The sequence below is a fragment of the Schistosoma haematobium genome, chromosome ZW (genome assembly GCF_000699445.3).
Source record: "Schistosoma haematobium chromosome ZW, whole genome shotgun sequence".
Taxonomy (NCBI): Eukaryota; Metazoa; Platyhelminthes; class Trematoda; order Strigeidida; family Schistosomatidae; genus Schistosoma; species Schistosoma haematobium.
The window spans coordinates 54,357,314-54,384,773 of record NC_067195.1 but is presented as its reverse complement, the minus strand read 5'-3'; the positions used below and the strand labels follow the sequence as shown (position 1 = coordinate 54,384,773).

The 27,460-nt window shown below is 40.7% G+C and overlaps 2 protein-coding genes across 3 annotated transcripts in view; one reads left to right on the top strand and one right to left on the bottom strand.

Annotated features, from left to right (window-relative positions):
• The window catches only part of ASH2L_5 (Set1/Ash2 histone methyltransferase complex subunit ASH2), a 58,523-nt gene extending 52,150 nt beyond the window's left edge, over positions 1–6,373 (top strand). Inside the window, exons 7-10 of the mRNA XM_051211778.1 lie at positions 754–1,197; positions 3,975–4,367; positions 5,156–5,613; positions 6,196–6,373. Coding sequence (XP_051071876.1) covers positions 754–1,197; positions 3,975–4,367; positions 5,156–5,596 — 1,278 coding nt within the window. The 3' untranslated portion in view covers positions 5,597–5,613; positions 6,196–6,373. The remainder of the gene's footprint in view (positions 1–753; positions 1,198–3,974; positions 4,368–5,155; positions 5,614–6,195) is intronic.
• Positions 6,374–6,401: 28 nt separating this feature from the next.
• On the bottom strand, positions 6,402–26,656 carry SNRPD1_1 (Small nuclear ribonucleoprotein Sm D1). Of its 2 annotated transcripts, none has more exons than XM_012942570.3 (3): positions 26,617–26,656; positions 11,197–11,462; positions 6,402–6,579 (listed from the first exon to the last, which is right to left on the bottom strand). In XM_012942570.3, the coding sequence occupies exons 1-3, from the start codon at positions 26,628–26,630 to the stop codon at positions 6,482–6,484; spliced, it is 378 nt and encodes a 125-aa protein (XP_012798024.3). In that variant the 5' UTR covers positions 26,631–26,656; the 3' UTR covers positions 6,402–6,481. The 2 variants fall into 2 exon arrangements, with proteins under 2 accessions (XP_012798024.3, XP_051071875.1); XM_051211777.1 differs by lacking the exon at positions 6,402–6,579 and adding an exon at positions 10,599–11,146.
• Between the last annotated feature and the right edge of the window lie 804 nt (positions 26,657–27,460).

The window sequence follows — 27,460 nt, the reverse complement described above, 5'->3', positions numbered from 1 at the left end:
AGTATAGTTGATGATGTTTAGTAAAGGTTCATTTAATTATTTGGGCTTATTCGTCACAGATTGATCTTACTACAGTGACTTACACCAAGATTTTCCTGAAGTTCTAGTGTAAAATCGTGATTCTCAGAGTTTAGACAAGTTGAGTGTGAAACAGTGATTATCACCAATGGCATTGATTGATCATTGGATTATATCGCAAATTGATTGATGTTGGACTTTCATCATCGAACACTGAACTAGTGGTTCTAATAGTTAAGCCTACAATATTGTTTATTCTTCAACGACACTTGAACGGCAATCATTTTATGACAGATACAACCAGCAATTTAAATCATTCTCCACTGAACTTCAATTAAATTCAAACTATCCTCTATATGTTGTGGATAGTTAAAAAGAGAACGTGATAAACAAATTAATCCATGTTATTCTGCTAAAATTATTATTTTATTTTTAGTCAAACTGTATATTATATGAGAATATAACAAGTAACGGAGAGTGGTAATGAAAAATTTGGTAAATTATGCAGTGAATAAATGAGTTATTATTCATTATAGTTTATTTTGCTCACATATCGTTTTCTTCAAATGACATAGTCTGTGTGTAATGTTTTTAAACAAAACATTAATAATTACAGATTGCATCTCTTTATATATTATTTCACTTACCATTAGGTACAATGAACAAAATATTTAATAAAATCGTTATTTATCTATGTAATAATTATTTTGTGATATTTTTCAATTTCTTTAAAAGCTTAACAAAATGTGTCAACTGCTTTCTGGACGTCATGTACCTAGTATGACAAGTCGTTGGTTACGTCATAGTTCAAATGTTGAGTCGTCTGTATCCGCACTGTCTGCAATCAGTATGAGTCCATCATTAAATCCAAGTCTAGTGTTACATAATGAAATATCATCGATAAATGAAAAAGCAAACCTTACTACCACTACTACTTCTTCTTCAATATTTAAAATGTCGACTGATAATTCAACTACTAGTTTGACGGATGAACTAAACTCTCCTAAGGAAGACATGTCATCATGTAAACAATTAACTTCAGAATGCATGTCATATAATCCTAGTGTTTGTCAGTTTACACAATCTAATGGTAAGATTAATAAAGCTCAGTCTCTGTCGTATTCAACAGATGGAAGTAAACCAATTCCACCTTATCAAGCTGGTCAACCTATTGAACAGGTTAGTTTATTATTTGATGTTGATAAATGCATTGTTTCTAAATATAAGTGAATGTGTTGTATTTTTTGCTTCGTTCTAGTAAATGATTGCTCAGGAATAGTTATCCGTGAGGCACCACAGATCGATCAGAAGGATATAAAGCCTTTAAGTCCCGAATTTCCTGTATTCGAATATTCAATAGGTTATAAGCGCGCGCTGCTGGAAAGTCCTGTACACTGACTAAACTGTTATTCAATAATTCCTCATTTGCAATTGTTTTCTAAACAAGCAGGTTTCTGGAGCAAAGCTAAAACTTTCTGTCGGTTTTTCAACGGTTCAAGCATAAATATTGAGTTCTGCTGGTCAATGTGCCTGTTCTAAGTACCTTAAATTACTGTTAACTAAGATTACTCATGTTATATTTATTAGCAATAATATATATCAGCCACCCATGAAAGACAACATGAATTTATAAATCCAACGTATGTTGTGGTTCGTCGGATTTATTTGTATATTCATACAAATCGAGATTTATATCCTAATAAGATGTATTCAACGAACAACATATGTGATATGGGCTTCATAACTTTAGCCAGTAAATCACGATTTTCTTTTCTATTTATCGCATAATTATCTCAAATTAAGGCAGAATATTGATTTTATGACTTCGTCAGCTTCAATAATTCTCTACCGGCTTTCTTTCAGTGTCAAAATCTTTTTATTTGTGTATTATTTATTTCGTAACTTCACTTTCAAATCCATTTGATATTTGAGGTAATTATGTGGCTAACCACACAGATGTGTTATTTTCAAATATAAATCACACTACTTCTACTGTCAAAAGTAGTCATTTGTATTCTGTGTAATTTTATCCGCTAAAATTTCATGGATTAAAAATTGGAAAATATGAATGTTATTTCGAGAAATACTTCAAGCTAATTTCCAGAAACTCACACGTGATTCTAAAACTCCAGTTTGTGATAACCTTAAAGTAAATGACACCAGTCATCCTCAACATGTACAAGGGCAGGAATTGGCAAAGCAATGGATGGCATTCCCACAGTTGAACATATGGAAATCAGAACAACCAATATCGAAGTTAGAATCTTCAACACGAGCGTCAAGGCAGTTCTAATGTACAGAGCTGAAACTCGGACAACTACCACAACCGTCATCAAAATTACAAGTATTTATGAACAACTGTCTACGCAAGATACTCAATGTCCGCTGGCCACATATCATCAGCAACAGTCTACTGTGGGAGAGAAAGTGCCAGCTTCCAGCTGGAGAGGAAATTAAGGGAAGATGATAGGGGTGAACAGGACATATATTACAGGAATAATCAAGGACTGTCCAGGGCAGAGTTGGATGGGGAATTCTGGTGGACTGTCTATCTTCCTCCATGAGGGGTAACAGACGTAAGTAAATGGTAAAGAAAAGGACTTCTATCCAGAAAATTCACATTACTTTTCTGGTAATCATTCATTAATATACTTTAAAAAATCTTTTTATATTATCAACCTTATCAGTATTGTATTCACTATGTCAGACATTCACCAATCTTTCTTGTCCTGTGAATGGGTTTATTACTTGTTTACTTTAATAAAATCAACAGGAAATTAGTTCATCTTGTCCTAAAACAGTTTTCATTTGTTCATTGTCACTTTGTAGACAAACTATAAAGGAATAGAATACTTTGATTGCTCATAACTCGTATAATTTACTCTTGTTACATGAACTTAACTAAAGTTCTTTTATCTATAATTTAGGCATATAATTTTTTCACAGGTATCTAAATACTGAAACCATTACTGTTATTTCCTCTATCTTTACTGTAGTAATGTGTTAGTCAGTTAGTTAAAGCCTAGGTTGAAATTGGTGAGTGGATTATGCTTATGTACCTATATTAATAAAGCAATGAAGCATAAACATTGATCCCATATGAGATGTCTTTTATTCGGTTGCTTAAGATTCTTCATGGAACATTAATAAGGAAAAAACAGGATTTTGTCTGAGCACCTCAGGAATATATCCTTTTGTTGATTGTTTAGAACATATAAAAAAACAGAACTCTAATCACAATTGATTGATCACTGGGTGGTGATCAATATCATGCTTGTCTAGTCCTTATTAGTGCAGATCGAATGCTATCGACCATGTTGCAATGTGGCCACCAGTCCAGGTGACTCGACACTGCGGGCACTATGTATTGAGATTTAGATGGTGGTTGGAGGTAGTCAACAGGAAACCCTGGACCCGGGTTTCGTGCTACTTGGCACTCGTCAGCAAGGTGTACCTGTAATCTTGAGGGAACTGGCGCTCCCTGGCGGATTCGATCTCGTGTCACCCAGCTTCACAGTCAGAGACGTTACCACTGAGCTATCCGAGCCGTGACTAACCTCCTGTAGGACTGAAATGTAATCAGGGTTTCCTGTTGACTACCTCCAACCACCATCTAAACAGAACTCTAATATGTCACCAAACAGTTGCAATAAATTTGTATACTACTGAAATTTGTTGACGATTTGGGATGTAATAGATAAACATGACAAAAAATGAATTAACCTTACAAGGGGCCCAAGAGCAGTTGGATTTGTACTAGCAAGACTGATTTGATGTTATTTCATTTACAGCTCTGAATGGTTAATTGTTAACATCGCTCACATAATTAGCGAAAGAATTTTAAATCTGTGCAACGTAAACTGGTACTCAGTGACTAGTGAATTTCGTTAGTAAATGTCATGTTAATTTCATAACGCATCACATTTTACTTATGAGTTAAATATTGATATTTATAGCTTCAGGAGCAACTTCGATGGGTCCAAAGACAACTGGAGGAATCTTCCAACGTTAAAAATATGGTCGGGTCTCCAACAACAAATAACTTGAGATTGGCAAAATTACGTAGTGAATTCTGTATTCTACTTAGACAGTTGAAACAACGATGCAGTCAAGGTGAACTAGGGATCGATTCTTCTCTAAGTGATTTGAACAATGAATTTCAAGATATGTCTTGTGAGTCCAAATTAAACTGTGCTTCAATATCAAGATCAGGAAACTCATCACTACAAAAATTCGCACAGACCACACCAGGCTATCCTTGCCTTAGCGGTCAGTTCAATGTAAATCCATTTAAACTGGAACAAAATCCCACAGTTAAACGTTCAATGACTACTGGAGACTTTGATGAAGTAAGCTAGATGGTATAAATCAAATGAAAGTTTATTTGCAGACGATTTAAATGAATATTTTCGCTAGGATTTCTGAGAAATTACTTCGTATGTAATACAGCTTTATACTTTGGATATATAGGTTGAAAACTAGAATGACCGTAATCCCAGTAACCGATATCTTGTGGGTATGATAGGTACTATCGTTACTAGGAAGCATATAACTAACTAAATCCATTAATACCCATAAGCAATACAGAAAGTACAAGATATAACCTGGTGTGTATCGTCTATAGAATGGCCTATCTTTGGATGCGAACCTGTAGAGGTTAATTTATTTAAAAGCAAATCAATACCATGGTACTGAATGAAATCCTATACAAATAAAATGTAGTTTGTACTAACTTGTGGCTATGTGCGTCAATGAACTAATTAAAACATTCCCTTTATCTTCAAGTTTGACAACGCCTGTGAATAAGATTGCTAAATGGAACTTTCTATGGTAGTCTGGCTATACCAAGAGTTTATGAGTAACCTTACATCGCACTTAATTCGACCCTAAATATCAGGAAGCGGATGAACAACGTATAAACACTTCGCGAACTTAAGGTTCAAAATACCAAACAAGATTACTAAAATAGGTACTGAGATTGTGATGAATAGTTCTTTATTCCTTGAGACACCTGCTTTTTTTCTTAATGGTGTATTAGTATCGCGATTCGCTTATAAAACAATTCTGAACAGTTTTAGGGATACTAGGACTAATCACCAGCTAATATAATCTTTATCATTATTTAAATTTTTAACAGGACCCAGATTTTTACATCACAGGACAGCCAGAAGTTGATGATTTTGAGGATATCGACTCCAGTGAGTCAGAATTTGCCTTGAGGGATGCCTCGAATGTGATATCTGACAACTTATTTACAGCGACTCATAATTCAAATGTAAACGAATCTATGATGGATTACAATAATATAAACGATCCATACAAACAGAATACAGTTAACGGTAATGAAGGTGAATTGAATAAAAAGCGCAAACGCAATCGAAAGAACACATTCATCTCTGGGCGACGTCGTCCCTCAAAAATAGCAGCGGAAGTGATTAACGTAAACTTCATGCCTAGTCGCCGTGGTTCGCTAATGGCACACTCTGCCGTTCAAGGACACAATAAAAGCAAAAGCTTACTAACTCAGTTCATGAACACTGTAACCAAGGGTTCAACTTCCAAATTGCCAAGAGAATGATGTTCAGTAGTCGACAGGTTAGTATAAACTCACAGGATTCCGTAATAAATTGTCATGTCAAAACGAAACACTAGCATTTCCGGAAGCATTAGTAGTAGCAAACCACACGTTCTTCAAACAGATAATCCTGTGTCAAGATGCTTTAAGCGTAGTTGCAATGCAGATTATTTGGCCCTAAACTTGCTATATTGATTTCAATAGATGTAACGTACCAGTACAGTACAAGCTAATACTAACGAGCTCGGGTATGAGTTATATAGGTGCAAGGTAGACACCCGTTGCTTAAACCGGACCAACTCTTGAAAGTCGTGTTCAAACTAATGGCTAAAGATACACAACACAATAATTCATTACATCACTCCATTTCAAAACACAGGATAAACCTAATTTTCATCCAGACTAGATAGATCGATCATTTTGTTCTAAGATAACTGGTGTTTTAGCTTAAGGAATTGGATGTACAATTTTGAAAGACTGCTATAACTTCACAGCCTAAAAGTCCTGTTTATCATAATAGTCATTTAAATTTCACTGAGTTCATCAAATACTTAAAATGTCTTTTAACAATTATTTTATTATTACTGCTTGATTTTTTTCAGATATACGCACTTCATAAGTCTTTATCGATTAAAGCGCCATACTACAGAACAGAGAGGATACGCCAATTTCTACACAGTGCCCACTGTATATAATGTTGTTCAGAAACAGATTTTATGAATGTATAGTACTGCAATTTGAACGGATAACACATACCCCTCCAACTAAAAACCCGAGCTTAATTAGCATTCATTTAAGAAATAAATCATTTATACAAAACTTTTATTGTTGAAATAAAATTGTGGGGATAGTACTCGATGATTAGACATATACATAATATGAAAGGTTTTAGTAACGCATCGGAGGACCACGACCACGTCCTCGAGGTCCACCGCGTCCACGGCCACGAACAAGACCGCGACCTCGTCCACGAATAGTAGGACGTTCTGAAAAGATACATATAATATAAACTATAAGTGGGAAGAAGTTGTACATAAAGTGTATATACGTAGGAGTTTAGGTTCATTTAGACACTTGAGATACATACGTTGATGGTTTCAAATACTACCTAACTTTCAAAATGAAGTGAGTGCTGTGATTTTTAAACTATCTTATGAATTGAAGAAAAGTTTAGCAAGTATTATTTATCGGCAAGATGCGGTCAAGGTCATAAAACACAAATGCTCCTCTCAGATCACGAATGACAGAAAAATTTGAGCGTTATGTCCTCTGAAGATGTTTTAGTTTTCAAGCTTTCCCTGTCTTTACAGACAATATTATCAGGACATGAAGCTGCTACCTTGACGCGGTGGTCGGGCTTGCCTATCGTGATGACCCAACCGAGCTATATTGGCTGGAACATATGTTCCTGCAGGTTCTACCATGCCAGGCAGGTCGATTGGTGAACGGTAAGACTAAAAGCAGCAACTCAAGGTCTGAGGGCGAAGTCGTACTGCTGACTATAGAGGGGTGTGACAGCAGTAAGGTGTTTCCTTCAGACAACCAGCATCTGCAGCGATGCTGCCTTCACACAAGGAGGGGTGGGGTTAGAAAAGGTCGACCCTAAAAATGTCACACCTCACCTTACCTCACGGATTTCCGTCTCCGGCGGTAAGGCCCTTTGAAGAACGGAGCTAACACGTCAAAAACCTTCCACAAAAGGCCGTGCGCGACCGGCCTCAAGCAGTTGTCCCTTGGGCTCTGCGGTCACGCTCCCAGGTCGTCAAGACCAACACTAATCCAATTTCCTTTTCAGGTTCCTCAAGAAATACCCTTCCACGGTGTGGGCAGCCGGGAAGTGATATCAGCCCTCATACCCGTGACAGCACAAGAGACCAAGGTGGTCACATTCAAATCTTTCCTACACCTTCTAATACCTCTCTTATCTCCCCGACTAACCCTCCCCACGTCTCTTTATCACCTCGCACCGCTAGGGCAAACGATTCGAGTACGTGGAACGCCATTCCTGGTCTCCTGAAACCACGCTCTAAACTACACGTAGGAGCTTTTAACGTACGAACACTTTGCCAAATAGGACAGCAGGCTTCCTTAGCTAAAACTTTAGAATCTCGCGCCATCGATGTGTGCTGCGTCTCCGAAACGCGCATACAGGATCCAAGTAGCGTCATTCATTTGACCTCACCATACCAAAATAAAGAACCGACTCGATTTACGCTTCGTGTATCTGGAAGCCCTGATTCTGCTTCCCGTGGCCTCGCCGGTGTAGGTATAGCATTGAGTCCTAGGGCAGAACTAGCTCTCTTAGAGTGGATCCCAGTAGACAGTCGTTTGTGCGCTGTCCGACTGAACGGAATAGTAAGAATCCGGAAAGATAGGGACACTCGTCGTTGCCTCTTCGTCGTCTCTGCCTATTCTCCCATTGACTGCAGCTCAGATGATGTAAAAGATGAGTTTTACAGAAAGCTTTCGAACCTTCTCCGAAAAGCTAAGCGCTCGGATGTAGTAAAAGTGGCCGGTGACTTTAATGCTCAAGTAGGTAAACTAAGCGATAGGGAAAGGCACCTAGGTGGATCTTATGGTGTTGTGGCTCAAAGAACAGATAATGGCGACTGTTTGTTGCAGCTATGCTCAGATAACCGCCTGTTCCTTGCAAATACTAACTTTAAGCATAAGGAAAAACATCTTTTAACATGGAGACCCCTAATTCGTCCCAACGTTGGACCCAAATAGATCACATCGCTATCAGCCACCGATGGAGGGGCTCGATAGAAGACTGTCGCTCATTCTGGAGCACATGCTTAGATTCAGATCATGCTCTAGTGCGAGCACGTATTTGCTTGCGTCTTACTGGACGTAGGAAAGACGCTGCAAGGAAACCTCTTAGGGTCCTGTTTAATGATAGTCAAGCTAAGATTATATTTCAGGAACAACTAGGAAAACAGTTAGGCAGCCATGTAGGCGATGCCCACCCCCAGGCAGCACGGGATGATATCCGAAAAGCTGTGGAAACAGCAGTGATATCTGCTAGTAAGGTAAACCAGAAGGTTAGGGAGCAACACTGGATCTCAGCAGCATCTATCTCACTGATAGATGCTCGGAAACTCATTCCACCTGGCTCTGAACATAATGAAGAGCGGAGTCAGCTTAAGCGCAAGCTGACAAGAAGACTACGCAGTGATCGCGAACAGTGGTGGGTGGCGAAAGCAAGAGAGATGGAAAAGGCAGCGGCAATAGGTAATAGCAGACAATTGTTCAGACTCGTTAAGGAAACCGGAATTAGGAACCCGACCGTTAGCGAAACAATCTCAGAGAAAGACGGACATATTATTCATTCTCAATCCAGGAGATTGGATCGATGGGCAGAACACTTTAGGGATCAGTTCAACTGGCCTTCAGCCACACTTCGGTTTCCCACGATCTCTAGTCAACCTGAATGGCAAGTTAATGTAGGTCCTCCGTCCCTTTACGAAGTTGAAAAAGCCATAGGAAATCTGAAACGAGGGAGAGCAGCAGGCCCTGACAGGTTTACTCCTGAGATTTTTAAGGATGGTGGTCCAGTATTAGCAATGAGATTAACCGAGGTCTTAGGTAGAATTTGGGAACTGGACGTAATCCCATCTGACTGGTCTCAATCACTGATTGTGCCAGTCTATAAGAAAGGACAAAAGTCCTCTTGTGACAATCACAGAGGAATTAGTTTGACTAATATAGTGTCTAAAATATTAGCTTCAATAATACTTCGACGCCTAATCAAAGCTTGTGAAGAGCAGATTAGAGAAAATCAGGCTGGTTTTCGACCTGGACGTGGTTGTATAGACCAGATATTCACACTACGTCAGGTTCTAGAACACAGACACATTCAGACGCCTCACAATGGTAGTATTTCTCGACCTTAAGGCGGCATTCGACTCTGTTGATCGTGAGGTTCTATGGCAGTGTTTGTCACTGAAAGGAGTACCAAAGAAGTACATTAACCTTATAAAGGCTCTCTACTCGAACACAACTGGTAGAGTGAGAGCTTATGGCGAACTGTCATCAGAATTGATTACCTCAAGTGGTGTTCGTCAGGGCTGTCCACTCTCCCCATTCTTGTTCAACTTTGTGGTCGACGTACTTTTAGAGATAACACTCTCCTCATCTAAATTTCCAGGGGTTGAACTTCTACCAGGAGATTCACTTGTTGACTTGGAATATGCAGATGACATAGTTTTATTTGGTGAAGACGCTGGCAAAATGCAGAGTCTTCTGACCACTCTAAGCAACAGTGCAAGCATGTACGGGATGCGATTCTCTCCCTCGAAATGCAAAATGTTGCTTCAGGATTGGGTTACATCGACACCCGAACTAGTGATAGGGAGTGAAGTAGTTGAGTGTGTCGACCGCTTCACTTATCTTGGAAGTCTCATCAGCCCTTGTGGTCTGGTGTGTGACGAAATCTCAGCACGGATACAGAAGGCTCGACTAGCTTTTGCCAACTTGCGTCATTTATGGCGTAGGCGAAATATCCGTCTATCAACCAAAGGGCGTGTTTACTGCGCAGCAGTTCGTTCCGTCCTACTTTATGGCAGTGAAACATGGCCGGTAAGAGTAGAGGATATCCGTAGGTTACTAGTATTTGATCATAGGTGTCTTCGAAACATTGCTCGTATATCATGGGACCATCGAGTAAGTAACACAGTTGTTAGGAAACGGATATTAGGTAAGGATGGCAAATCAATTGATGAAGTAGTGAAACTTCATCAGTTGAGATGGCTGGGACACGTGTTACGTATGCCCAACCACCGACTACCTCGACGTGCTATGTTCAGTGGTATAGGAGTAGGTTGGAAGAAAGCTAGGGGCGGCCAAACCAAAACATGGCACAAGTCCATGAAGTCACTGACAAGTGGACTGAGTCATGTTGGTAGGTGTAGACTACCTGGTTGGGGACCGCGAGATGATAGCAACCGATGGTTAGAGACCCTGAATGACATGGCTCAAAATCGTTTGCAATGGCGCAGGTGCATCCACTCTCTGTGTTCTCCCAAATTCTAATCTCCTGAATTCTTCATGTCCCTTTTTTTCCTCTTTCCAAATTTATTTCACTGGATTATACTCTTTAAATAACATCTCCAAACCCTAATCTTCCCGATTACTGCTTATACTCTTATTACGTCTACCACTATGGGATTTGAATCGACCACTGCATCTCTGTGCTAATGTGGTGTGGCAACTCGAACTGATGTACGTACGTACGTACGAAGTTCTACGTTGTTACTGACTGACTAACTGGACATGACACACAAATGTGAGCTATTAGTGTTTCTTTACAAGTGGATGACGGCTTGTTCCATCGATATAGAATGTGATTGGTTGTTGCTGTCGCTGTTTACATGGTTTTTTTCACAAGAGAATCATTCAAGTCAAAGAAAAAAGTATTGCTAAAATAATTCTGAACTACAAATTTTCTCCATCCCCTAGAAGTTATCCAAAAGTTATTTTTCCGATCTATTCTACGATATTTCGAGTTGTCGCTCTCCATAAAACCACTGAAAACCCACTGTTTGCAAGTAACTAATAAATTAATAAAGTTTAAAATATAACTAAAACAGTTACTGAATTACCTTCCCGTCCAGGTTTCCTTTTCGGAGGGCCTTCATCAATTAAAAGTGTATCAAGTGGAAGACTTTCTGGGAGAATGAAATATCGGATATTGTTTCCGCGAACAGTTAGTGTGTCCAAGTTAATCGCATCCCGATTTTTAAGTGTCAAAGTAACGGACCTCATATGTGTATTCATTGACACATCAACACCAGCAATACTTCCGTGAACCTGCGTACCGTTTTTTAGTTCAATGGTTACCGTCTCATGGGACAATTTCATAAGAAACCTTAAATTATTTGAAAATAAAATAATGCACATTACGCCTGTATCACGACTAGGAAAACAGTGCTGAATTCGGAAAGAGAGCTATGAAATAAGTAATTACATCAACTACAAAAAATATTTGGGAGCCTTGTGTAGGAGTCAATGTCTAGATTAGTAACTATCAATAACTACCTATAGTTGCGAATCATCGTCACATGTTTACTCTTAGAATTGTCTAAACTGTTTGTTGAGGAATGAAATAAATTTCTACAATCGACCATCATGGAATGTGCTATATGAAACAAGATGAAGGTTTTGAGGAATGAGATGGAAACCGTATAATAACAAGCATACCAAAAGTCAGATCTCAATATTAAGAACTCACTTGCTTCAATTCGCTTGGTGAATACACGTTTATAGCGCTATCAATGAAATTATCGCCTTATTTTTATCATAACGGCAGTTACTACAAAGGTATAGCTCATATACATCTATATCATGAGGATTAGCGTTTAATTAACAATGAGGTGGAGAATAATTTACACATAGAAAGTGACAACTTTGACAAATGCATGATCAGGAGGTTCTATATTGTCTTGTTTGTCATGGGAACATCAACTTATCAAATGGATATGCCGAGACCACAGCAAACAGAGTACAGTAGATTAACTAATTTACAACCTAGTTGAACTCCAGATCAGCAGCGTAAGCATGACAATTAGCTAAGATGAATTTCTTGATTATTTCGGTTGCGATTCGGAGACAGAATACAAGAGATCTTTATACTATGGCACCATACTTTGTTTTCTTAGAATTATAGGGGGACATTACAAGTCAAATAAGATATTTATGTACAACATTGAAGACGTCACGTGAGACTGAATATATTTAATGAACATCGAAACAAGAAGACACATTTACGCTTTTATGTGAACATCCTCATTATTGAAACCTTTGTCAACAATAAACATGGTTGACAGCACATTTAGTGACAAATAGAACAGCCGACATTTTCAGTGTATCATATAGGAAGCCGCTTTCAAACCTTAAAAATGATAGCACTGGGGAAATTTAGTAAATATCTGCTTTTTCAAATCAAATGGCATTTTAATCAATAAATTCACAACAATACGTTGCCTTTTTTATATTCGAATGCACTAGTCAAATGTCAGGTCATGAATAATTGAATAGCATGAGCAACTAGGTATAACGATCTTGCGAACCTAAGAATTATACAGCTGCAAGAAAACCAAGACCACAATGCACACAAGCCCTAGTTCATGTGTATTTTGTTATCTTCATTTATCCTTGTATTTAAGTTGTCTTTATCCGTCGACGTTGGGCTTTGCTATTGGTCAACTTCTATGTTGGTTTATTTATTAGATCTACGTTGACGTGCCTATTGCTCGCTAATTGACATGAAGGCCATGCTTCTAGGAATTCTCTGGGATCCCTAGTTTCCCGGCTCAGAATTCTAAAGTTTGTTCAATTGAATTTATGTCCAAAGTTGCTTAAATGCATTAATATCAGTGTTGTCCAAAAAGAGAATGAAAGCTCTGCAACTAAAACATCCTACTCATAGAGCATGACCCCATAAAAAACTACCGGTGTTATTAGAGTTCACAGTCATAAATACTGAGACATTTAGTGGCAAAAGCACTTAGAAAACTAAATGGGAACTAATTCATCCGGGGTCACGGTCTCTTGTGCTGTCACGGGTATGAGGGCTGATATCACTTCCCGGCTGCCCACACCGTGGAAGGGTATTTCTTGAGGAACCTGAAAAGGAAATTGGATTAGTGTTGGTCTTGACGATCTGGGAGCGTGACCGCAGAGCCCAAGGGACAACTGCTTGAGGCCGGTCGCGCACGGCCTTTTTGTGGAAGGTTTTTGACGTGTTAGCTCCGTTCTTCAAAGGGCCTTACCGCCGGAGACGGAAATCCGTGAGGTAAGGTGAGGTGTGACATTTTTAGGGTCGACCTTTTCTAACCCCACCCCTCCTTGTGTAAAGGCAGCATCGCTGCAGATGCTGGTTGTCTGAAGGAAACACCTTACTGCTGTCACACCCCTCTATAGTCAGCAGTACGACTTCGCCCTCAGACCTTGAGTTGCTGCTTTTAGTCTTACCGTTCACCAATCGACCTGCCTGGCATGGTAGAACCTGCAGGAACATATGTTCCAGCCAATATAGCTCGGTTGGGTCATCACGATAGGCAAGCCCGACCACCGCGTCAAGGTAGCAGCTTCGATCGGGACTAATTCATCCAAAATTACACAAGTCTATTAGCTAGGAATTAGACCACCGTTGGACACCTGGAAGCCCGATGGTCGTTTCGTCCTATTGTGAGACTCCTCAGCAGTGCGCATCCACGACCCCGCTCGCAGGATTCGAACCCAGGGCCTTCGGTCTCGCACGCGAACGCTTAACCTACTGGACCACTGAGCTGGCATCCAATGGTGTTAGTGTCTAACATCAACCAATCCACGAAATTGCGCGACCATCTTTCATTGTACTGAGGTAGATACCTGTCTCTACCCGACACGGATTAGCTCATTTTAATTTGATTGGATCCTCCCATTGATGTTCTGGATTGCAATTGATCAGTTTCCTAGTGGCACATATGCATCCTGTGCGGATTGCTTCGATATTGCTTCAAGTCACAAGCATTATAAGCAAAGAGGAATGGAGGCTAACAGTGAAATCCACCACTAGCCACTATCCGTCTTTGATTATAGGAACCAGCTACTGTTAATAGTACCTAAAGGCTATCCTATCATTGTTTCAGTTTAGTTGGTTTTATCGAAAACACTCCACAAAACTTAATTTGTTTTCAGGTGGTAGTCAAATGTACTTAACAAAATTTGTACAGGTTGGCATTTTGATAAACAGGGTGGTAGAGGGAAATATGAGACGAACAGTCTACATTAGATGGTTAAGCTATGATGTTGTACATCGCTAGACTTGTCAAGTTGTGGGAACAATATTACAGAAAAGATCTGAACCAAGTCAAGTCAAAGCAAAGTTATTAGCCTTTGTACTAAAAAGCAACCCATAATGTAGCTGAACATAATTTCGGCATGAGTTTTAACTTTGTTATCAAATAAATCCAACAAAGAATATCTATAATGTTGTGTGTTGCTCATCTGTTGTTTATTTCCGCAAAATTAACCTTGCAGAGTCGGTCAGCTACAATGTAGAACCTGTACGTATGTACATAGGTTCAAGTTGTCATACCCCATTAGCAAAGACAGATGAAGTTGCCAGACCAAGTCATAGAATAGTAGGGGTAGTAACAGCATCAGTGGTAATAGAAAAGATTAGGGATCGGAGATACGAATCGAAAAGAAAATATAAATGGCCGAAATAGAGACGAAAGAAAGTTATGAAGAATTTAGAATCTAAGGATTCGGGGAGGACAAAGAACGGATGCACCTACGCCATTGCAAACAATTTTACAGCATGTCATTCAACGTCTCTAACCATTGGTTACGATGATCACGCGGATTTCAACCGGATAGCCTGTACCTATTAACATGGCTATGTCCAACTGTTAGTGACTTCATGGACTGATGCCAAGTCTTAGCTTGATCACCCCTGCCTTTCTTTCAGCCTACCTACGTTTATTTATTTATTTTATTTATTTCAACACATAAATATTGATACAAGAGGGCACCAAATATATATGCGCCACACCATATTTGTGTGTGTGTGGGCTGTGGTACCGCCCGGGTGCCCAGACCGAAGCAGGTGGTTTTCTTAGGAGGCCACACCCCGAGCCTTTGACCTAAAGGTCTGACCCACAAGGCAGTGGAGCATCGTGAGGAGATGCATTCCCATGGTAGCCGGTGACCAACGATTGGTTCATACGCCATTTGTTCCCGCAGGATACTGGAGCCCATGTGCACCATTGGTTTGAGATCCGGTTAAAGCGCCGGACATTCGCTTTTCGTCCTCTCGATTTCGTAAACAACACCCCTGCCACGAAAAGGCAGTGAGTAGGACTTCCCCGGCGGGGGCTGTATACGCGTGGCCGTGTGAGAGCATTTCGAGAGGGAGGGCGGACCCACCCCACTCTCGGCCATACCAGGGCATCTGGGGGCAGCCTACCTATGCGCCAGAAAACATTGCCAGTCAAGGTACACGGTCAGTGGGAATACGAAACATATGCCCCAACCAACTCGGTTGAAAATTTACTACCTCATTAATCTGTTTGCCATCCCTAGCTAGTAAACTATTCGTAACCCAGCCATTGCTAATTCGGCGGTCCCAAAACACATGAGCAGCGCTTCATAGACAACCATGATCGAATACTGGTAATCTACGAACATACATTACTCTTAATGATTGTTTCACAATCATAAAGCAGAACGAAGCGAACTGCTGCACAGTGAACTTGTCCTTTTTTGACAGGCGGATATCTCGCTTACGCCACAAGTGAGGCAGGTTGGAAAAAGGTAAACAAGCCTTTTGAATCTATGAACAGATTTCATCAGACAAAGGCCAACAGGGCCGATGTCCGTTGTTGTTTGAACACATAAATATTGGTTCAAAGGGGCATCGAATATATATACGCCACTTGATTTGTGTATGGGGTGTGATAATGCCCTGGTGCCCAGACCTAAGCAGATGGTTTTCTTCGGAGGCCATGCCCGGAGCCTTCGACCTAAAGGTCTGATCCACAAAGCAGTGGAGCAACGTCAAGAAATGCAATACCATGATAGCTGGTGACCAAAAATCGGTTCACACGCTATTTGGACCCTCTGTGGCCACCAACTCGGTTAAAGCGCCGGACTTTCGCTCTTCGTCCTCTCAATTTCGTAAACAACCCCCTCCGCCATGAGAAGGTAGTGAGTAGGATATCCATGGCAGTGGCTGTGTACGCGTTGCCATTTGAGAGCATTTCGGGAGTGAGAGCTGACTCTCGCCACCCTAGGTCGTATCAGGGCATTTGAGGGTTAGCAGGTGGTTTTCTTATGGAGCCGACGAGACTCCAAAGATAGGTGATACAGTTGACGCGCTCAACTACTCCATTCCCTATCGTTGATTCAGGCAATGACATAAGCTAATCATGAAGCAACACTTTGCATTTGGAGGGCGAGAACCACATCCCAAGTATGCTTGCATTGTTGCTCAAGGTGGTCAGACGACTCTGCATTTTGTCAGCGTCAGCGTCTTCACCATAAAGAACTGTCATCTGCGTATTGCGAGTCAAAAAGTGAATCTTCTGGTCGATCAACCCCTGGAAAGTGAGACGATGAGTGTTATCTCTATAAGCATATCTATGATGAAATTAAATAAAAATGGGTAGTGTGGACAACCTTGACGAACACCACTTAATGTACTTCTTCTTTGGTATACCTTTCAATGACAGATACTGACAGATGACCCCTCGATTAACAGACTCAAACGCTGCTTTAAAGACGAGAAATAAGAACTACAGTAGGACGCCGAAAAGTATACCCATATTCCAGAATCTGCCGAAGGTCTGAAACCAGTTTGTTTGTCTCGGGTTCGCTCTTCGCGAAATCTAGTTAGATGTCAAAGTATTACTGAGGCTAATATTTTAGATACGATATTAGCTAAACTGATTCCTTTGTGACTGTCACAAGAAAAGATTTATCCTCTCTTATAAACTGGAACAATCAGCGATCGAGATCAGTCAGATGGGATTACGTTTAGTTCCCAGATTCTAACTAGCATTTCAGTTAATCCAACAACTAAAACTGGACCACTGTTTTTGACATTCTCATGGGTTAGTTCGTCGACCTCTGTTGCTCACTCACGCTTTAGATTAATTATAACCTATTAAACCTGTTATATCCCTATACGAATAATGAATGGTAACTTTTATGATCCATTTATGGACCTATACTATGCATATACTTTTATCGTATTGTAAGCAAGACATAGACCGGATTAAAGCATGCTCAATGCACGATTGCTTTGGTGCACGCTGATTGTCTAATTCTTATCCAATCAGCACTAGTCGATAGTTGGAGAATACTCTAGAATCTTCTCATGTAAAAACTATAAATATACTGACGTTTTCCCTATTGTGCTCCTGACTTGCTTCTTACTTCCATCTAACCTTGTTATTTGGAATATAATCTCTTCCTGTTCAACCGTGTTCTGATTTGGGGACTTGTCGAGTAAATCGGTGTACGAGAATACTAAGCAATAGGAATATCTGGGTCATAACCGCAAGAAGAGAGTTTATAACAGTGGCGACGGGGGAAAAGGAAAACAAATTCAAGATGCCCATATCAGATGACCAGCTTAACCGAATACTACAACAACAGCAAGCACAACTTGATGCACAAATGCGGTTGTTGGAGACTCTGACTCAACAGCTTAACATCCACTGCTCGAATTCACATGCTATTTCAAGTACGCCCTGTGATGCAGTCGCTAGCAGCATCCCAGAATTCATCTATGATCCCGAAAGTGGAAATACTTTTCTCACGTGGTTCAAACGTTGGGAAGATACATTTAGAACAGAATCCTGTAACCAAGACGATGCGTGGAACACCCGATTGTTGGTACGTAAGTTGGGAAGCAATGAACATGCACGTTTTGCTGACCATATATTGCCAAAGTTACCTCGAAAGCTCAGTTTCGAGACGGTATTTCAGCTGTCAGAGATATTCGGCGAGTTATCCCCGTTGTTTAGTATTCGATATCGATGTCTAAATTTGGTGAAACGCGAAGCTGATGAATATGGTGTTCTAGCAGACATCGTCAACAGAGAATGTGAACGTTTCAAGTTACGCTCGTTGACTGATGACCAATTTAGATGCTTAATATTCACCAAAGCTTTTCAGTCACCACAAGAAGCTAAGATCAGGACTAGACTTTTAGCTCGACTGGATCAAGACCCAAACGTCACACTCAGAACATTGACAGATGAGTGTAAGCGTCTACAAAGCATCAGACACGACAACGAGTTGATTGAACAGGTAAATCCTAATTTAACCTGCGGTAGTGTCAATACTATTACTAGGTTAAAAGTTCAGAAGCCGGTAACAACTCGTAACAAACCAAGGACTGCATGCTGGTTATGCGGTGACTGGCATTATGTACGATTCTGTCCATTTAAGAAGCATAAATGTCAGGCGTGCAACAAACGTGGACATAAAGAAGGTCATTGTCCACCGAAGCGTACGACTCAGCCTAAGAAGATGCATAAACGTCCTCGACATGTGAAATCAGCCGAGTCTAAATCTCTTTCTCTGGTAGCTGCCTTTCAAACAAACTATGACATTCGGAGAAAATGTTACTATTCAGATAAACGGCATATCAGCTCGTCTTCAAATTGACACGGCATCAGATATCACGTTAGTGTCTAGAGAAACGTATAACTTGCTGGGTAAACCGCCAATGAAACCATCTAAGAAAACGGCTAAAAACGCATCAGGTGGTGTGCTAAAACTGGTTGGTGAATTACAGTGTGAATTTTCCTTCAATGGAACTAACTGTACAGGAATATGTTACCTAACAGAACGGCCGAACGTTGATCTTCTTGGTCTAGATATGTTAGACAAACTTGGAATAATGGATGTACCAATTAACAGTGTCTGTAACGTATCGTGTTCATCATTGGACACCCCAGTACTTCCAAAGAAGACAGGTGAAAGGTTACTACGAAAACTGAAAAGAAAGATACGAACACATTCCGATGTCATCCGTCCTACGCCAGCTATTGAACCCCAACGAAACCTATCGATGGAGAATCAGTTCAATCGACATCATGGGGCACAAAGACGATTGTTCACAGTGGGACAAAAAGTACTTGCTATGGACTATCGTGGGAAACATCCTGCATGGACAGCTGGTCGGATCCTGAGAAAGAAGGGGAGTGTGGTTTACGAGGTGTCAGTTGGCTCGGAAGTTTGGGTACGTCATGCTAACCAATTGAAAGCAACTTCGATCGTCAGTCAGTCAGTCAGTAACAACGTAGAACTTCGTACGTACGTACGTACATCAGTTCGAGTTGCCACACCACATTAGCACAGAGATGCAGTGGTCGATTCAAATCCCATAGTGGTAGACGTAATAAGAGTATAAGCAGTAATCGGGAAGATTAGGGTTTGGAGATGTTATTTAAAGAGTATAATCCAGTGAAATAAATTTGGAAAGAGGAAAAAAATGGACATGAAGAATTCAGGAGATTAGAATTTGGGAGAACACAGAGAGTGGATGCACCTGCGCCATTGCAAACGATTTTGAGCCATGTCATTCAGGGTCTCTAACCATCGGTTGCTATCATCTCGCGGTCCCCAACCAGGTAGTCTACACCTACCAACATGACTCAGTCCACTTGTCAGTGACTTCATGGACTTGTGCCATGTTTTGGTTTGGCCGCCCCTAGCTTTCTTCCAACCTACTCCTATACCACTGAACATAGCACGTCGAGGTAGTCGGTGGTTGGGCATACGTAACACGTGTCCCAGCCATCTCAACTGATGAAGTTTCACTACTTCATCAATTGATTTGCCATCCTTACCTAATATCCGTTTCCTAACAACTGTGTTACTTACTCGATGGTCCCATGATATACGAGCAATGTTTCGAAGACACCTATGATCAAATACTAGTAACCTACGGATATCCTCTACTCTTACCGGCCATGTTTCACTGCCATAAAGTAGGACGGAACGAACTGCTGCGCAGTAAACACGCCCTTTGGTTGATAGACGGATATTTCGCCTACGCCATAAATGACGCAAGTTGGCAAAAGCTAGTCGAGCCTTCTGTATCCGTGCTGAGATTTCGTCACACACCAGACCACAAGGGCTGATGAGACTTCCAAGATAAGTGAAGCGGTCGACACACTCAACTACTTCACTCCCTATCACTAGTTCGGGTGTCGATGTAACCCAATCCTGAAGCAACATTTTGCATTTCGAGGGAGAGAATCGCATCCCGTACATGCTTGCACTGTTGCTTAGAGTGGTCAGAAGACTCTGCATTTTGCCAGCGTCTTCACCAAATAAAACTATGTCATCTGCATATTCCAAGTCAACAAGTGAATCTCCTGGTAGAAGTTCAACCCCTGGAAATTTAGATGAGGAGAGTGTTATCTCTAAAAGTACGTCGACCACAAAGTTGAACAAGAATGGGGAGAGTGGACAGCCCTGACGAACACCACTTGAGGTAATCAATTCTGATGACAGTTCGCCATAAGCTCTCACTCTACCAGTTGTGTTCGAGTAGAGAGCCTTTATAAGGTTAATGTACTTCTTTGGTACTCCTTTCAGTGACAAACACTGCCATAGAACCTCACGATCAACAGAGTCGAATGCCGCCTTAAGGTCGAGAAATACTACCATTGTGAGGCGTCTGAATGTGTCTGTGTTCTAGAACCTGACGTAGTGTGAATATCTGGTCTATACAACCACGTCCAGGTCGAAAACCAGCCTGATTTTCTCTAATCTGCTCTTCACAAGCTTTGATTAGGCGTCGAAGTATTATTGAAGCTAATATTTTAGACACTATATTAGTCAAACTAATTCCTCTGTGATTGTCACAAGAGGACTTTTGTCCTTTCTTATAGACTGGCACAATCAGTGATTGAGACCAGTCAGATGGGATTACGTCCAGTTCCCAAATTCTACCTAAGACCTCGGTTAATCTCATTGCTAATACTGGACCACCATCCTTAAAAATCTCAGGAGTAAACCTGTCAGGGCCTGCTGCTCTCCCTCGTTTCAGATTTCCTATGGCTTTTTCAACTTCGTAAAGGGACGGAGGACCTACATTAACTTGCCATTCAGGTTGACTAGAGATCGTGGGAAACCGAAGTGTGGCTGAAGGCCAGTTGAACTGATCCCTAAAGTGTTCTGCCCATCGATCCAATCTCCTGGATTGAGAATGAATAATATGTCCGTCTTTCTCTGAGATTGTTTCGCTAACGGTCGGGTTCCTAATTCCGGTTTCCTTAACGAGTCTGAACAATTGTCTGCTATTACCTATTGCCGCTGCCTTTTCCATCTCTCTTGCTTTCGCCACCCACCACTGTTCGCGATCACTGCGTAGTCTTCTTGTCAGCTTGCGCTTAAGCTGACTCCGCTCTTCATTATGTTCAGAGCCAGGTGGAATGAGTTTCCGAGCATCTATCAGTGAGATAGATGCTGCTGAGATCCAGTGTTGCTCCCTAACCTTCTGGTTTACCTTACTAGCAGATATCACTGCTGTTTCCACAGCTTTTCGGATATCATCCCGTGCTGCCTGGGGGTGGGCATCGCCTACATGGCTGCCTAACTGTTTTCCTAGTTGTTCCTGAAATATAATCTTAGCTTGACTATCATTAAACAGGACCCTAAGAGGTTTCCTTGCAGCGTCTTTCCTACGTCCAGTAAGACGCAAGCAAATACGTGCTCGCACTAGAGCATGATCTGAATCTAAGCATGTGCTCCAGAATGAGCGACAGTCTTCTATCGAGCCCCTCCATCGGTGGCTGATAGCGATGTGATCTATTTGGGTCCAACGTTGGGACGAATTAGGGGGTCTCCATGTTAAAAGATGTTTTTCCTTATGCTTAAAGTTAGTATTTGCAAGGAACAGGCGGTTATCTGAGCATAGCTGCAACAGACGGTCGCCATTATAGCAACTTCGATAGCCAGCAACAACATTCAATATCTATTACCTCTCGATGTTCTGCTAGACACCTTTGAAATCAAAACACCGGGAATAGACACGTCAGTTTCTGTGCAAGAAAAGAGTGATACTTCTCTATTGCCTAGACGATGGACTAATCGAAAGCACAGGCCAGTCACTCGGTTGCAGTTGAACCTTAGCACCTGATCCTACGAATCTGCTCAAAGGGGAGGTCTTAGAGGGACATAGACCAGATCAAAGCATGCTCAATTCACGATTGCTTTGGTGCACGCTGATTGTCAAATTGTTATCCAATCAGCACTAGTCGATAGTTGGAGAATACTCTAGAATCTTCTCATGTAAAAACTATAAATATACTGACGTTTTCCCTATTGTGCTCCTGACTTGCTTCTTACTTCCATCTAACCTTGTTATTTGGAATATAATCTCTTCCTGTTCAACCGTGTTCTGATTTGGGGACTTGTCGAGTGAATCGGTGTACGAGAATACTAAGCAATAGGAATAGCTGGGTCATAACCGTAAGAAGAGAGTTTATAACACGTATAATTGTTAAATAACTAAACTATTCATATCCATGTCCCTCTTATTATGAGCTTTATTTTGATCTATGAACTATTACTACACAATTTACCATTCTTGAGTTATACCCTGTCCATCAATTACTATCTCGCACATTCACAGCGACATTTGGCTATATCTTGCACAAATATTGTTTCCTATTTTATGGTACGATGTGGTCTGTCTGGTTGGTATATAAAACCAGTATGTTTGAAATAAATGATTCATATCGCAGAGGCTGAGATTGGTGTTCTGGACTTAACTGGCTGGGCTAAGAGGGAAGCAGGACCGATAAGGACTCCAGACTGCTCATACTCGTTTTATGCGTCATTGGTCTGATCAATAACTTCACTGTCCTCTAATTAGCGGTATCATCACGTTATACATTAACAGGGTACACAGGCCACAAGTTATAACAAAACCTCACCAAGAGTTGGGCTTAAATCAGTTTGCTTGAAGATAGTGGATAAATGGAGTATGGCTGAAGGCCAGTTGAACTGTTCCCTAAGGCGTTTTACCCATTAGTTTAAACTCCTGGATTAAAAGTGAATAATAATCCCGTCTTTTTTGGAGTTTCATTAACAGAAGGGGCTTTAATACCCGTTTCCTTGATAAGTCTGAACAGTTGTCTACTGTTATCTATCGCTGCTCACTTTTCCATCCCTTTTGCTCTCGCTACCCACCACTGCTTACCATCACTACGTAAGGTTATTATTAATCTGCGTCTAAGTTGCCTTGATTCCTCATGGTTTCCTGAGTCAGACGGGATGAGTTCCCGAGGTCCTAACAGTTCTGTAGACGCCGCTGAAATTCACTAATTTTTTCTTCTTTTAGTTTAAGTTATCAGTAGATATCGCTGTTTCCACATCCTTTCAAATATCATATCAAACTCCCTCGGGGTGGATATCATTTTCACAGTTGATTCGCAGCTTTACTAGTTGCTGTGACTTTTCTACGTCCAGTAAGACGCAGACAAATACGTGCTCGAACTAGAGCATAATCTGAGTCTAAACATGTGCTTCAGAATGAGTGACAGCCACCAATCGAGCCCCTTCAACGATGGCAAATAGCAATATGATCTATTGAATCCAGTAATGAGTCGACTGTGGAGGTCGCCGCTTCAGACGTTTCTCTTCATGCTTGAAGTTGATGTTTGCCAGAAACAGACAGTTATTTGAGCATTGTTGCAACAGATGTTCACTATCATGTCAACTGAGCCGCAACACCGTAAAATCCGCCTAAGTACCTTCCAGTTTCGTTTGGTTTACCTACTTAAGCATTATAATCACCTGTCTCCAGATACTCGAAGGGTAAATTGTTCGGGCTTTGGCAAGATGAAGCCAAGTGAATGACCGTTATTGAATGTATGAGCGTTTCGGAGATGCAGCATACATAGACGGAGTGGGATTCTAGAGTCTTAGCTGACACAAGGTTTAGACATTAAAAGCTCAGAGCGTGGTTTCAGGAGACCAAGAATAACACTTTGTGAACACACATCACTAGCATTGGTGGAGTGATGATTAAAATAAACGAGAAGAGTTAGTCGTGGGAGTGGAAGTATTACTAAAATGTGAGGGAGGGATGATGATCCAGGGTGTTGATACAGGTATGAGGGCGACAGTCACTTCCTGGCATCCCACACCGTGGAAGGATATTTCTTCCTGAGGGACCTAAATTATTGGTGGTTTAGCGTCCTGAAAGCGTGACTGTAGAGCGTAAGAGAGAACTGCTTGGGGCCGATTTAGCACAACCTAATCACATGATGTTTATGATGCTAGCTTTGTACTTCAAAAAGCCTTAACCTCGGAAACTGAAATCCGTTGGGTAGTGTGAGAAGTGACATTCTTAGGGTCGACCACTTTTAAGCCTGAAGAAACAGTCAGTTACAACGTCGGAACAGGCACATATATGTATCGGTCTAAGTTGCCATACCTCATTAACACAACAAGATGAATACCGGATTCATAAAAGTAGTTAATTCAATGGTAGTAATATACAGAAGAAAGATTGCATATAAAGATCTAATACAGGAAGAAAGAATTAGTTCATAGAAAGAATGATATGATATGGTTTTAGTCTCATAATTTAAGGGAAGACAAAGAGTGTATACACCCACACCATTGTGATCGATTCTGAGCCATGTCACCAAGAGTCTCCAACCACTGGTTACGATAGTCACGCGGACCCCAATCAAGTAGTCTGCATCTACCAACATGGCTCAAACTAGAAGTTATTGACTTCAAGCACTGATGCCACGTTTTGGTTTGGCCGCCCCTAACTTAATTCCAACCATCCCCAACACTAGTCAGCATTGCGCGTAGTGGTAATCGGTGTTCGGACATAAGTAACACGTGGCCCAACCATCTCAGCCGATGAGGATTCACAACCTCATCAACTGATTTACAATCATTCCCTAATGCCCTGTGTCTAACCTCACTATTGCTACACATCGTTCTGCTTTGCTCTCTTCTCTTTGTTTCGTCTGTCTGGATCGGCGATTGTACAAAATATATGTATTCGAAATCCATTCTCGTATTTGACTCATTTAATTCCGTTATTCCTTAATGTGATCTAAGTCGATAATTATATACGAGGATAGGCGACATATATATTTTGAAAGCACTCATCTAATAGCGATCAACATATGATCAAACTGGAGTCAGATACCAAGCCACCAGTGTTGAGCTCCTCGACAACATCGTCCGATCTAATTTACATCTAAATGACGGGCCACTTAAGACTACTTGGGCTTGTAGCTGCTCAGATTAAAGTATTAGATGAAACCAACAGAGTTTATTGTTAGGTAGTAAATGACATGCGACTTGAAGAAAATGAAGTTACATTCACTTATATGATATATGCATCTAATCACAGCCATACCTGACTTATGGTGTTCAACCATGTGTAGTTTGATGAGGGTACTCGTTGAAAAAAGTGGATCCTGTATGCGTGTTTCAGAGACACAGCATACATCAATGGTCCGAGATTCTAGGGTCCTAGCTAAGGAAGCCTGTTAACCGACTTGACATAGGGTGCGTAATTTGATTCGTCTACAGTCAACTGCAAACTGCCAATTTTATTAACGTCCTCGCAATGTCAAAAGAGTTTATGAACTAGATACTACAACATAAGCAAACTTAATTACTCGACTGTGATACAAATATCTTCCAGTCTAAAAATGTTCTATGCTCTGAGAATTGGATGGTAGTCAAAGGTATGAAACTGACTCACCAGAAAAGCCATGTTACCTAACTAGGTCTCTAGCATGACGATTGGAGTTTGTAGAGGGATTAATTCCATGGTAGGAAAACGACCGGTACAACTTGATTTTAAGGCTGGATACTTGAGAGGAAGTACAGCCATATCTAGTAAGGTATTTATGCTTTATTAACCCTAAACCATCAGCATGCATTGAGATGGATTTTATACTGTCACGAGGACCTCACGTTATTATCGAACAATCGACTAAATGCAGTCCAGTTTCAAAGCGATTCACAGGAAGCAGTTTGGAGGTTTGGTGAGACTATATTTCACAACGTTTGAGCGCACTGTGATGAAATTACGGACAAAACGCGTAAAAATGCGTCCAGCCACATTAGAGAAAAGCAAACGAAATTCTTACTCGAATTTAAGGATCGATTTTGTGGATGGCTTGGAGTAACAGAGAGAGGTCAAACCAGCAACAATAAGAATCTTACGTCAATGGTATATCTAATAGTGTTGATGTTTCAATCCAAACCGGAAAATTCCATTGTGAATTCAGATGGAGGCCTAATTATGAAAGAACCTGTCTCTTTATAAAAGAAGGATCAAATCACTTAAGTCAAGAAGTTTCCAATTAGTAGTTCTGTAGCCATTTAATTAGGAAACCACTGATTTTAGTCGGTTAGGCATATCTACTTCACTTCTGGTTATTTAAAACTATCTGACATAACCAGCTAACGTCCGCTTAAGCATCTAGATAACTAGATGCAAAACAACGACAAAACACTCCACTCACCTCACAAGCTTCATCCTTGAATGACCCACTTAAACAAGCGTCATTGGAATATTCTAACAAATAATATCCGATACTTTGATTTTGTGTTCACTAATGGTTTTCATCAACTCAAGTAGCTTTTCTAGCATAAAAAAATATTATAATGATGTATAAAGAATTGTAATCTTTGAAAACTATCATTGAAATCGACATACGTCATTAGCACCGATACTCCTTACATCCCTATTACAAAACAAACTACATCCTCCTAAAAAGCTAAGAATGGGTTGAATCATGAGATAGACTCTGGGGAAATCGGTTTTCCAAGTAGTTTTATCGATGACTGAGAGGGCTAGCAGCGACTGGTATCATAACTGTGATTTCGTACGATTTAATTCCAAAACCACTCCCGATCAACACTTCTTGTTGCACATCAGCGGCTGTACAATTACTGTGATAAGCACTGATATGTTTCCAAAAATCAGCGTAGTGAGAGACCAAAATTTACTTTTTTGTGGCTGTCGAAGACATTCCCAACCAAGACTGAAATTACCCCTCCACGTTGCTATCAATTTTCACATTAGCTATTCGGACTGATATAATGAACAAAGTTTCGAGAGGCCTATTCATAAGTCACGAATTCTCTCCTTCATATTTCAAACGCTGTCTGATAGTATACCAAAACAAAGAAATCCATTAATAACTCTCGACCAATGATTTTTTAAATCCTACAAACAAGACATTGCTACAGACACGTAGAAGTGTCCAGTTGGAACGAATTACCTAAAATCCTTCGGACATAACACTGACATCAAGGGATCTTGTTTTCTAAAAACAAAGTGCTAGCTGGTCTAGAGTTGTCGGA

What these genes read in the sequence shown, in the direction of transcription:
- SNRPD1_1 (XM_051211777.1), bottom strand. An exon ending in AAGGAAACCTGGACGGGAAG is followed by an intron (nt 11,147 to 11,196) that starts GTAATTCAGTAA and finishes TTAATTTATTAG; the next exon opens with TTACTTGCAAACAGTGGGTT.